The 12,716-nt window shown below is 43.9% G+C and overlaps 1 protein-coding gene across 3 annotated transcripts in view; it reads right to left on the reverse strand.

Annotated features, from left to right (window-relative positions):
• Nucleotides 1–2,450, reverse strand: part of FYB2 (FYN binding protein 2) — a 35,438-nt gene extending 32,988 nt beyond the window's left edge. For 2 of the 3 annotated variants that reach the window (XM_079982106.1, XM_079982105.1), the window contains exon 1: nucleotides 2,316–2,450. In XM_079982106.1, coding sequence (XP_079838232.1) covers nucleotides 2,316–2,348 — 33 coding nt within the window. In that variant the 5' untranslated portion in view covers nucleotides 2,349–2,450. Of the gene's footprint in view, nucleotides 1–2,286 lie in introns of all 3 variants that reach the window. The other variant, XM_079982107.1, reaches the window with a different exon arrangement.
• Nucleotides 2,451–12,716: the final 10,266 nt, after the last annotated feature.

A 12,716-nucleotide genomic window follows, 5' to 3' on the forward strand; every position in this document is an offset into this window, starting at 1 on the left:
GATCTCAGCTTCTTAGCAGAAAATAGAGCTTCAGCAGCAGGAGCTCAGTGATCTGGAGCAAGCAGGTTACTTGTACAGGATTTCTCTCTGGGAATAGAGAGAGGAAAGTTAAGGTCTTTAGGAAGACTGGACTGTATTGCTAGTTTAAGAGCAATGTGTTACTTTGTATTTTGCAATGTTTGTTTTGTAACTGGTTTAAGACTGCAGAAAAACTCTTTGAAACTTGTGGTGGAGAGCATTAATTTTTACTCTGCACAATCAAGGATGCAGATCAGGGATTCCATTTGCAACAACTCTTCACACATCCTTCCAAAGAGGCCTAGGCAGCATTCACCTCACCCCCATCCCCACCCCTACCCCCTGCCTGCCCAGGTCTATATTATGCTCAATATGCAACCCTGTGAGGTAAGTGAGATTTGCTCAAGTTTGCTCAGTGAGCTTCATGGTGGGATGGGCATACCAGATACTATTTGGAGGATACAAATCAGCTTCCCCAGTTTTTGTTTTTGAAAAAATACTTTGCACAAGACTGTAATCCGCCAATTCCACAAAGCGCCATTTACAGGAATCTCTTATGGTTCCTATTTATGGAACTGATTGGCTTTGTAAATCTCAACAGGAACATTCTGCAGATATCATTTGTTTACTCAAGACAGCACTCTGACCCGCAGCAGCCACAATTGCTGGAATTTTGCCACATGCTCCAGGTACCATGAATCAAGTTTGATGACATCCAGAAAGTATAAATTTAGGCAAGTTTTCCTGCAAATCCACCCAGAGTTTCTCAAAAGACTAAAATGGAAAGAGGTTAGCCAGGTAGTTTCATAGCCAAATCAAAGGCACTAGAATGACTTTGGGAGGGAAAAGAGAAGAGTGTATCGGGGCTGTTAGTTTAGCAGTACAAACCTAGGCATATTTACCCAGCAGTAAATCCCACTGTGTTCAGTGTACTTCTCAGTGAGTAGATTAAGGATTGCAGCCCAAACTCTTAAAATAAGAAAGGGACTATGGTGTTTACAAATCATTAAAGGTTATGTTCTGCTCCCCCTCCCCCCAAAAGGGTTTTAAAGGAGGCATCAAGAAATAAGGATGGGGGGAAAGTTCAATTTAGACACATTTAAAGCCAGATTTATCAAATTCATAGTTTCCGAAGCTGAAGCCCAGCCACCCTGTGAAATTCACACTCCTCCAAAGGTTACAACGCAGTTCTCCAACCAACCAATGCTTACAAATAATGCATATGATAAGGGGAAAGGGTGCATAAAAATGATTTACATTACCGAAAATAGCACACTAAAATGCATAATATTAGGAGAAATTGCTTGCCAAGATGTGTGCATTAGTTAAAACTGCGCACAAAGTGCACTTACTAGGAAAAATGTGTACTAAAATGCGGAAGAATTTCCATGAGGATTTAAAAATAAATAAATAAACAAATTGCAAACTGCTGCAGAAACATGAAGATTGGAAAAACAAGAAATATAACTAAAACCGACAGGAGGAAGACTGGGCTCCTGCAATGCAGAGCTGTGCAGAAGAAAGAGTTCAACAGGTATAGTTTCTCTCTGTGTGTCAGTCAGTCTCTCTTTTACACACACACACACACACACACACACACACACACACAGTCTCTACTGAAAGGGACAGCCCCATGCTGCGCTCAGCCACCCTTTTATAAGCACTTCAGGTAGTCTCAGGCATGTGAGAACCACGACTTTTCATCAAGAAATCATCCTGCACTTTGTGCACCCCATGTTTCCCTCAGAAGGATAAGGTCTCAACTCCAACACTAGAAAGTAAAGAGGTGCATTTGTGGCCAGGTTAAGGCACTGACTGGGAACCTCCAGTGGTTCCCGGACTACAACTCCCATCAAACCTGACCCACGAGCCATGCTGGCTGTGGCTGATGGCAACTGAAGGACCACAGATGCCCCCCTGCCTTGGTTTTTAACCCTGAACATTCCCATATCATTATAGCACAACTGTGATATCTCCAAAAAGTTGCTCTTTTCTCTGGACAGGGTGGGGTGGAACTTAGCCCCACAAGACCAGCACAACAAGTTTCCAGCAAAAGTAATAATAGGGAGCTAAATCCCGAAAGCATTTATGCCTCCCTATCAGGTAACCTCCTCCAGCGTTGAACCGGCTCCCTGTTCTTTGCAGTGATCCATGTAGAGCTACACACCACGTTACAAGATAAGCCAAAGAAGAACTGTTTGAACAGCAAACAGAGGCAATGCCCCAGAAAGACACATAAAAAAGCAGCAGAGCAGCATTTGTAGTTACCATTTCCATGTTTTCTCTTGCTTTCATACCTCCTTCTGACGTGGCTCAGTGTTGCAGCCCATTTTTGAGCTTGTGAGTAGTCTGCTCCCAGAGCAGAGGAGTTTAAGGAACTTCCTTCCTGGCAGCTCAGAGCAATCCTGCAGCAAGAGCCAGTGGCCTTAAGGTGGAGCATATGCAGAAGGCTCACACCTGAGCTGAAGGACTTGGCTCCTCCCTAACCCAAGCCACTCTGTGTGTGTGTGTGTGTGTGTGTGAGAGAGAGAGAGAGAGAGAGAGAGAAGGCAGACTTGCTTCACCTGCAAACGGATCTCCCCCTTTGTTGCACAAGAACCAGACATGCCCATGGAGGAAATGTCAGTCTTTGGAGAACTGTTAGTCTAGCAAAGGTATGCTACAGTCATTGTGGGTTGTGGCTGCACGGCCTTGAATTTTGAGGGAAAGGCTGGTCACAGCAGGCTGTGCATTTCGGAACAGAGATCACACTATACATACAGCTGTGTAAACTAGTTTTGCACTCACATAGCCCAGATTCTGTGACTAAATAAATTATGCCAATAATTTGGGTGTCGTTTGGGTTATATTTCTCTCTGTGGAGATGCAAGAAATCAAACTAAACACTCACACAAAATTCAGGTGCAGCTTCTCTGAAATGGGGGAGGGGGCATGGGCTACTTTCATGTGGGCCTCAGTTCCAAAGCCTATCAAGTGTCTCCTCACTTACATGTCCCCGCCTTGATGTAGCCATAGATATTTTTTTTTTGTTGGACCGATGCCAGCACCAGTGACCCTCCCCATGTTGAGAAAAGATGGCTGGGAGACAGAAATGTTCTGGAAGAGAGGTCTTCATACTTTGAGGGGAAAAGGCCAGAGAAGTCATTGTAAGAATTTAAAGAGAAGCAAAATTAATTAAATTAAAAAAACTAATTATAGCCACTGGGGATACAAAGGAAGGAGAGAAGAGAGGAAATCAGTTAGGTGAAAAAGAAGTAATGATAAAAAGGAAAAGGTGTGAAAGAAGCAAGCAGAATGTTGGCTAGGCTAGTTTATGCATTGCAGCAGGAATGGGGAACCAACCTGTAGCTTTCCAGATGAAGAGGGATGGACTATGAATGGAGGGGGGCCCTTATCCCTCCCTATGGACCCCCTGGGAAACTCTGCATATTTGCTGTACTTGGAACTGGGTGTGGAGAGTGCAGCTGAATGGGACACAGGTAAGGGCAGACTGAGGAATAACCATCTTCCTTGGGCCTGCTCATAAAAAGCAAGTCCACAGTGAGAGACTAGGGTGATGGCCGCTATTTCCAGGAGGGAGGGTGTGTCAGAAGGGAAATGAATTTATATTGATTTATATAGATAAGTAACTTTGCATTCATGCAGCATTTTTAAATGTAACTGCGAATTTTTGTAAGTTGTCAGTTGTTGCTTTGGTTTTCTGTACACCACTTAGAGATATTTTAAATATAATAAGCTTTATGGAAATTAAATAATCAGTCTCCCATCAGACCCAGCCAGCATAGTCTGTGGCCAGGTATGATGGCAGCTGTAATCCAACAACACCTGGAAGGCCACAAGTTCCCCATCCCTGCATTATAGCTTCAAAGTGCAGGGAGTTTTAAGCCACTCTGTATGCAAGGAGAATGGGCAGTTTTTTCTATATTGTCCCAGGTTCTTTTATTGTGATGGTGGTGGGGAATAAGAATGCCTGGGGTGAAAATGCCCTTCCTTGTTTTGTGTATGGCAGACCACGTGCTGACAATTACCACATGGAGCAATTTAAAGCAGCCTGGACGCGGCAGCAACGTATAACTCAGCCCCAAGTCAACATCCCATCCTTACACTGACCCTTGATGTGCGGCTGTCTTTTTAAATGCCATTCTCTTCCTCTTTACCAGCAGTAAGCCTGAGGAGGGACAGCTATCATCTTTCATCATACAAGCAGTGCTTTCTCTGCTATAAATCTCGCCGTACAACCAGGTTTCCTGAAGCCTAAATGCAAAGTTAAGATATGGGAAGAGACACTTCCCCAGAGCAAAAGAGCTGTGCTTTTATTGCCAGGTAACAGAGATTGGTACGTTCCTTCCCACACACAGCCCTCCCCCAACACTTCACAGTGTGGTGTTGTGGGTAGAGAGCAAAGTTTGGTTATGTGTGTCATGAGTCCTGAAGCAGCAAGCAAGGAAGATCTATCCTGGCAAGGGGAGAGGAGGAATGGGGTGAGATGGCTGAGGGGTGGGGAGGTCAGAGCAGTGTGCTTGGATATTTCACCTCCCTGCTGCTGAAGAATGTTCCAGAAGAGGAGGGAGGATTGTGCAAGCAAGTCATCCCCCTGCCTCCTGAGAGTGAGGTTGCCCTGGCAACTGAGGAAGTGCATAGGACGTGCATAGGATGGAAGTGCATAGGACACTGAACTGGCCTAGCAGACCCAGGTCCCACCTCCCATGACCCACTGTTGGATGCACCAACACAATATAGCCCATGCTATTTGCAGGAGTGCCTGCCTGCTTGACAAGCTCCATTTCTTGAGATGAGAATCACGTGAATGACTGTGCCTATCCCACTCTTCTAAAGGTGAGCAAAGTGGGCATGTCAGGTGTGGAGTCAACGCTTTAGCTTACTCCTAGCGGCATATCTCAAAACCTTGCTTCTGAACTATATAGGCTGCGTAACCTGTATCTTGATCTGTGTTTTAACTGTGTGCTGACTTTTGGAATAAAGCCTTTGGGAATCCTTGAGTCGAGAGCCTGTGTCTGAAAGTGGGAGCCAGGACAATGGGAGACCCAGAGCCGGGTTCCAAACCGTCATTTCTGGGTTATTATTGGAAGGGTAAATAACTATAGAACTGTAAAGCACTTTGTACACTGAAAGGTGCCTTATTAAAAAAAAAAAAAATCTATTAAGCTACTCATTTCTGCTCTTTAGTGAGTTGCTTCTTAGAATCTGACCTATCACTTTTTTCCCCCAGGACAGGACATAGCAATTACTTTATATCTCTCTAGTGGATAATTGTTTATAAGCACAGGGCTGTGAATTCAGCAAATCTGAGAATGAGTTTTCACAATCACACTTGTACTGGCGAAAGGGAAGTGAAACCATAGAGTGTGAAGGGTTTTTTTGGGGGGGAAGGCATTAGGCTGTATGATGTCTAAACGCCTTCTAATTTCTGGATCCAGCAAAGGTCAAAATCTAATGGAGGATCCCATTGTTGAAGTAGCCAGGCCAGCTTCTAGTTAAAGAGCCCTAGTGGATGGGTCATTAGTCTAAAGAAAGGAAGTTGCTTTGTGCTGGAGGGCCATGGTGGGCCCCCTCCCTCACCTGGCTGGTAGTGACAATAATCAGAGCTGAGTTGTTTGTGTGAGCTGAACTGCAAGTAGGCCATTAGAAGAGGTCAGGGCATGAGAACCATGCTTGCTTTCTGCTTGAATCCAAGGCTGTGGCTATTGGAGAAGAAAGACCCTCTTGGGGTGTTAATGCTGCGAGTCCTTCCATCACAGACTTAGGTTGTATATATGTGTAAATAAACCATATATCATAAAGATACCAAAGTCTCCACTGTCCCTTGTTACCCAGGAAACTGAATCCTGGGTAAGTGCCTGGAACCCCAGGAATCTCACACTACTTGGAGATTAGCATAGTGTACAACAGTATGTTTCTGTTCCATCATCACCTGAGCTGTGCAGTTTATTTCATAGTGCTGATGCCCAACTCTTTGAAGAGTGAAACCCAGCTGTGGAAAGTAATTTGTTACTTTAGCTTGTAATCCTGGAGCTGGTTTATCACCTGATTGCAGCTCTGTTTCTCTCTGAAAAGCAGACCGATTCTCTGTTAGAAAAACACTGGGGCCTAATTTGAATAGTAAAATGTCTGGCATCTGGTGGGCAGGGCTTTGTGTTGTGCTCTGGAATTGGCCCCTCCCTTTGGGTATTCAATTAAGTTCAATTAGAGAGGCCAACTGCCATTCTTGCCTCATGTTGTTTTTGTTTCTCTCAGACAGTATGTTATTGTGTTACAATGTTTTATTATTACTGAAGCTTTGTTTGACATATACGTGAGCCGCTTACTTTGCTGAAAGAAAAGAAACTCTGCTGAAGAATGATGGAATATCCTAAACTGAGGGGGATGGGATATTCCTAGTCTGACAGGAGGATTAGTGTGTTTTTTTTAATCACCCCCATCCTCTAAAACATTCCCCCCCCCCTGCCCCACTGGAATGGCCCAGTCCTCAACACACGTTCAAAGCAATCCAACCTTGAAATGTCAAGGAAATGAATGTGAAATGTCAAGGAAGGAAAGTAGGACCCATACTTCAAGGAAGGGAGTAGCATAGGAAGTTGCCTCACACTGAGTCAGACTGTTGGCTCATCTGACTCAAGATTGTCTACCCTGACTGTCAGCTGCTCTCCAGAATTTCAAACAGGGGGCATTTCCAGCCCTACCTGGAGTTGATACTTGGGACCTTCTGAGATGGTTTGCTGCTGAACTATGGCTCTCTCCTCTTGCTTTATGGAAGGACTCCTAAACTGACTTATCAGCTTGTTGAGGCCTGACTCATAATGGAAGAGAGCTTTACTACAAGATTCAGCAAGACTGTGTGCTCCTTTGAAAATAACAATCAATGTCATTCCTGAAACACATTGATCTCATGAGAATGGCAAAAGCCCACAATATATAATTTGATGTGGGGAATGAGATGAGGGACACTTTAATCCTAACTGGAGAAAGGGATTTGCTCTTGCAGTATTTGCTTTTATTTTGAGACAAGCATTACAGATCCACCTGGATTTATCCTAGGAACACAGGGTGAGTGTGGTGGCACTCTGTTACCCCTCCAGCTGTTTTATACCAAGTTAGACCATTGTCCCATCTCCTTTAGCATTGTCTACACTGACTGCAGTGGCTCTCCAAGGCTTCAGGTGTGGAACATTTCCAGCCCTACCTGGAGATGCCAGGAATTGAACATGCCACCTTTTGCTTGCTTGCTCTGTTTTAGACCTGCTTTTCTGTTCCAGCAAGCCTATCCAGATGTTTAATTTTGTTACTTGCATTTGTCTCAATGTCTTATTGATTCTACCTTTGCTTTTAGTGATAAGTGATAAATGATAAATGATGATTCTACCTTTGCTTTTAGTGATAAATGATGATTTTAGGCATATTTGTATTTAATTGGTTTAGGTATTTTAACCATTTCATTCATTTATTTATAATGCTATCTGCACACCGCTTGGGGAATTTCTTTTGATCAAGCAGTTTTATGAGTTCCCTCAATAAATAAACCAAGTGAATGAGTGTTTTGTTGAATGTAAATTTTATGTGGACATAACAAACCTTGTTGAAGCAAGAACTGTTTTATTTTGTGTTTGTGGAAGAGCCTTTACAGTCTAACTATATGCATATTTTATTAAGTGAAAGTTTCATTGAGCTCAGTGGGAATGGCTGCCGAAGGGGTCACAGGATTGCACCCCAGGCTCCTATGTCCCGCTTGCAGCTTTCCACCAACCTTCCGCAGGTGCCTTTCATCCCAGTTTGGTAGGGCCAGTCATGTTCAAATTGTTGTCTGAAAAGGGTTTGGCTGCAAATCTCCACTAGAGGGTGAGCTAAGCTAGCGATACCCATATTGGGTTTCTTTGATGTAATTCCTCCAGCATTTGAGGCAGGAAGGGGGGGGGGGGAGAGAATATCCGCAGCACTTATTGATCCTTAAGTTAAACACAGACAAGGTTATTAATGAAAACTTTTACTGGGCCAACTTATAAATTATTTGCCAGACCAATAAAATTTATTGCACATCTATTATTTTTCCCCTCAGCAATTTTTAAGAGAGCTCTAGCCAAACAGGACAATGAAAAAACCAAAACAAATGAGAAAGTGTTTTTTGGGCTGTCAATTGCACTGAATTTCCCCTATGCCTGACCAAATGCTTCTGATATGCTGCTCGCTGTGTCCATAGATAGGGCTGTCCTTGAGATAACAACCTTTCCTAAGTTTGCCCAGGACAATCCCAACCAACTTGAGCCACCCCACAATTTTTCTAATAGGCACTTCAAATCCTAAATATCCTGGTTTTATTTCCTCTCTTGTCTCCTGAACAGGCCAGACGGAAGAAGCAAAGAAAGCATTTGAATCTGGCTTCTGCTGAGTCATACCACTCTCCATAATGCAACTTCTGATGAGTCATACCACTGATTCATCCAGCCTCGTATTGTCTGTTCGGATTAGCAATGCCTCCTGATGGGTTCATGGTACGGTCCCAACTCTGCTACCCGATAACTAAAGGTGTCACTAAAGGTGCCAGTATACTCTATAGATCATGGGGGGGGGGGGGGGTGTGTGTGCAAAAAAGCAGGACTCTTCACCCTGCACAACTTTTAATAACTATCTCTCCTGCAGTTTGACATTGTTTTGGTTTCACAACCCAGGTCAATCAAGAGTGTCGACCTGCAAATGAGAACAATATGAGCACAAGGGTTAGTTGTGTGCCTAACATGCCCAGCATGTGAAACCACCCAGTTACATGGGTAGCTGTGGTCATGAGAAAGGGTCCATTGCTCTGTTGCAGAGCACGTGTAGTGCATGCAGAAGGTTCAAGTTTCAATTCCTGGCATTTCCAGCCCAAAGGATTGGGCAGTAGGTGCCAGGAATGACCTCTGCCTTAGGATCTGGAGAGCCCTTGCCAGTCAGTGTAGACCATGTGGACTATAGGGATGAAGAGTTTGATGTAGTATATAAAGTGGCTTCCTGTGTTCTTATGACATAATGATGGGCTCATCCAGACTTTCTTTTGTACTCTGTTTCTAGGCACAAGTCTGAGCTTTAAATCTATGTTCCGAGTGAGATGATAGATAGATAGAGGACAGTACTGGTGCTTTCCCTGCAAAAACTTGTGTTTTACCACTACATCAGAGCAAATGGCAAATGAGTTTTCCATGGATCGCCACTTGCTCCAATTCAGTGGTAAACCATGGTTTTTTCCCCAGGGAAAACATGGGGGGGGGGACGGCACCCTGCTCAGACACAGAGCTTTAAACCTGTACCTGGAAAGTGGAGCACAAAAGGAAGTCTGGATGAGTCCTATCTAATAGCATTTATCCACACATTGAACAAAAAGAATTGCATTTCCACAGACCACAGCAAAGTGTGTGGGGTGTGTGTGTGTGTGGGGGGGGTGATATTTGGTTCCCAGGATTCAGTTTTAGAACTGGGCCATTTGGATGCAAGATTTCTGATGAGTCAGTGGAGGTAGCTTCAAGCCTTCTGCCTCACATCTAAGTCATTCCCCATTTGTTTCTCTTGCCTGCCATCCTATAAGGCTCTTTAGGGCTGTGCCTCTAGTGACTGATGGCTACCACTGAAAGCTGTTGTTTGCCTTTTACGCTTATCGCAAACAAAGGGTTGCAGTAAGAGAGCTACCAGGATTGTGCCAAGACACGTGATCTCTGTCCAGTGTGACAGAATTAGCACCCTTCTTCTTTTTGTTCCTTTCATACAATTGAAGTTTCATCCAGGTACCGGTCTTATTTTATGACATTCTGTTCCGAGATGGGGGCAATCTGTGACCATGCATGGATTCTTTTTATGCCTTTGGGATTTGGTGTGGGAAACTGAGCTAGGAGGACAGTCTCTTGAAGGTCATTGTGCCAGCCAGATTGATAGCAGGATATCCAACCAGTATTTCAGGCTAGTTCAGCTCCTCATTTTCTTCTACGTATGTGGAAGTATAACTTTTAACTATCATTTTCAATATGGAACACCTTGCAATGGGAGACTTGTTATATTTTACCCGCAATTTGCTCCGCTGCTTAAATCGCTCTAAACCTCTCCTGCCCCCTGCAACACACACACACACACACACACACACACTACAATGACCTACCTACCAGCACTCTGAAATTGGAGATGTGCTTGATTGCACAAGGCTGTCCGCAGCCTTATTTCTAGAAGAAGATCCACAAATAACTTTAATCACATGTGGTATGTTTCTGATGCTGCTATCAGGAGGCGGAAAATGGATATAATGCTTCTATAATATCTCTAGATGCTGAGAAGGGAGGCATTTGACTGCACAAAGCAGTCATTTATATTAAAGGTCGGTCAGGCTTTGGACTCAGTGGCTGGGGTTCACTCAGCATATAGAATTAAAGGTGAATTTCATATTTTAAGTTGCCGCTTTCTTCTCTCAAATTGCTTTAGAAAACAAAGATTTAGATCCCAGTGATGCAGTGACTGAGTAGGCAAACATGACAGCCGTTATGAGCTGAGCAATAACTCACTCTGCCTCGGATGCTAGAAACTCTTTTATTGAGACAGGCAATGGGGGGAAAATGAATTGCCATTTCCTTTAGGGCCCTGTACTGTGTACATTTTGTTTTTCCTAAGTGAATTCTTCCGTAAGATGCAGTGCACCATTTTGCAAAGCTCTCCCACATGACAATCCCTGGGTTGCCAGGTGGTAAGTGTGGGTGACTTTGCAGAGGTCCAACGAGGCCTAGATTGGTTTAAAGAGTTAAAGGTGTGTGCAATCATTTTGTATTTTTGTAGCAGGATGACTCCTATCCAGTGCCAACAAACTGGCATTTTAATACATCCTTGGCTTCATATGAGTCAGGTTTCACCAGGGCTTGAGCACTGAACCGGTTTGAATGTCAGGAATCAACTGCAAAGGAATAAAAAAGACAACCTCAGCAACTTACTTATCACTCTCCCTTCCTGACTCATCTGAGCTTAAACGGGACAGGCCTCCTGGTTTAGCAGGAATGATGTGGACATAGACTGGACCCTCGCACCCTACTTTTTAATAAATCAGTCAGTGGACACGTGTACTGATACTTTGTTAGCGGCTCCCATGACATGAGCAGACAGCCATTTACCAAAGGGTAACTTTGCCAAATGGTAACTCAGCTGGATAGCTCAGCTGGCTAGAGCGTGGTGTTAATAATGCCAAGGTTGCAGGTTTGATCCCCGTAAGGGATAGCTGCATATTCCTGTATTTCAGGGTGTTGGACTAAATCAGTCTTTCCCAAACTTGGGTCTCCAGTGGTTTTTTAGACTACATCTCCCATCATCCCTAGCTAGCAGGACTAGTGGTCAGGGATTATGGTAACTGTAGTCCAAAAACAGATGGAGACCCAAGTTTGGGAAACACTGGACTAGATGATCCTCAGGATCCATTCCAATTCTATGAAGCTCATGAAAGACTTTAGTGTTCTGCTGCCAAGTGTTCGGAGTGTACCAAGGGCAGCTGTGTGATTACGTGATCATCAGCCCACCCACTGTAGAACAGTCTTGGAAAGTTATGTTGCGTAAAAGTACCCCCTGCCCACAGCACCAACCTGGGCAGTGTCCTAAATCAGAATGCTAGGCCATTAAAAGATCAAGTTATACTTTCCTCTCTGCAGCTACCTCCAGCTGCCTAAGCTAGAGTAAATTTGATATTGTGTCAAGGATGAGGTTCAGTGCTTCTGACTGAAAAGGAAGCAATGCTACTAGCACCAGATCTCTTGGCACTGTTAAATTGTATGGCTCAGGCTACTCAATTACTGCCTTCCACCAAGCTCCCAAACCATACATATGTAGAGATTGCATGCATTGATTTCTACATACAGCCAGATTTTTCTAACTAACATGGACAACTCAGGGTAGTTAATGATAGTTAAAGGCAACATCTGCCTCTGGAGGTGCTCAGCGTGTTAAAAGCTCAGTGTAGAAAGGAGAAAAATGAGAACAAATCCTCTAGTATCTGGATGCAAAAGACAGTAACATTGCTTTCCCTTTTCTTAGCCTCACACATGCAGAGTGCATAAGAACAGACTTTTGGATCAGGCCAATGGCCTATCTAGCCCAGAATCCTGTTCTCACCTTGTCCAGTCAGATGCCTGTGGGGAAACGAGCAAGCAGCACTCTCACCTCCTGTGGTTTCCAGCAACTGCTTTTCAAAAGCATTGCTGCCTCCAGCTGTGAAGGAAGAACATAGTCATCATGGCTTGCAGCATCCGGTACCCATATTATCCATGAATTTGTCTAATCCTCTTTTAAAGCCATCCTAGTTGGTTGATATCACTGCATGCTTAGATTTTTTGTGTGCTGAAAATGTACCAAACAATAACCAACCACATGCACCCAAAACTTTATTTTTTAATGTGGCTCCCTTAACAAGGGGGAGTTTTCTATAAAGGAAACCATTTTTGCCTAATGACTACTCAGAGGGTTTCAGTTCAGTTCCACTGATAGCACTCGCATTGACTTTAGCATGCAAACAACAATTTCCCCCTTTGCCCAATGTTCGGGAATCTATTTCCAAAACAGTGATGTCCTTCAGATTATAGTCTGGGCCTTTTGTTAATGATTCACAATACTATGAGAGCTCAGGGTGCAACCTTCTTTTTCTAAAAGCTCACTCTCCAAGACAGGTACCTGGAGGTTTTCAAACCAAAAATGAA

This window comes from Podarcis cretensis (genome assembly GCF_951804945.1).
Source record: "Podarcis cretensis genome assembly, chromosome: 6".
Lineage (NCBI taxonomy): Eukaryota > Metazoa > Chordata > Lepidosauria > Squamata > Lacertidae > Podarcis > Podarcis cretensis.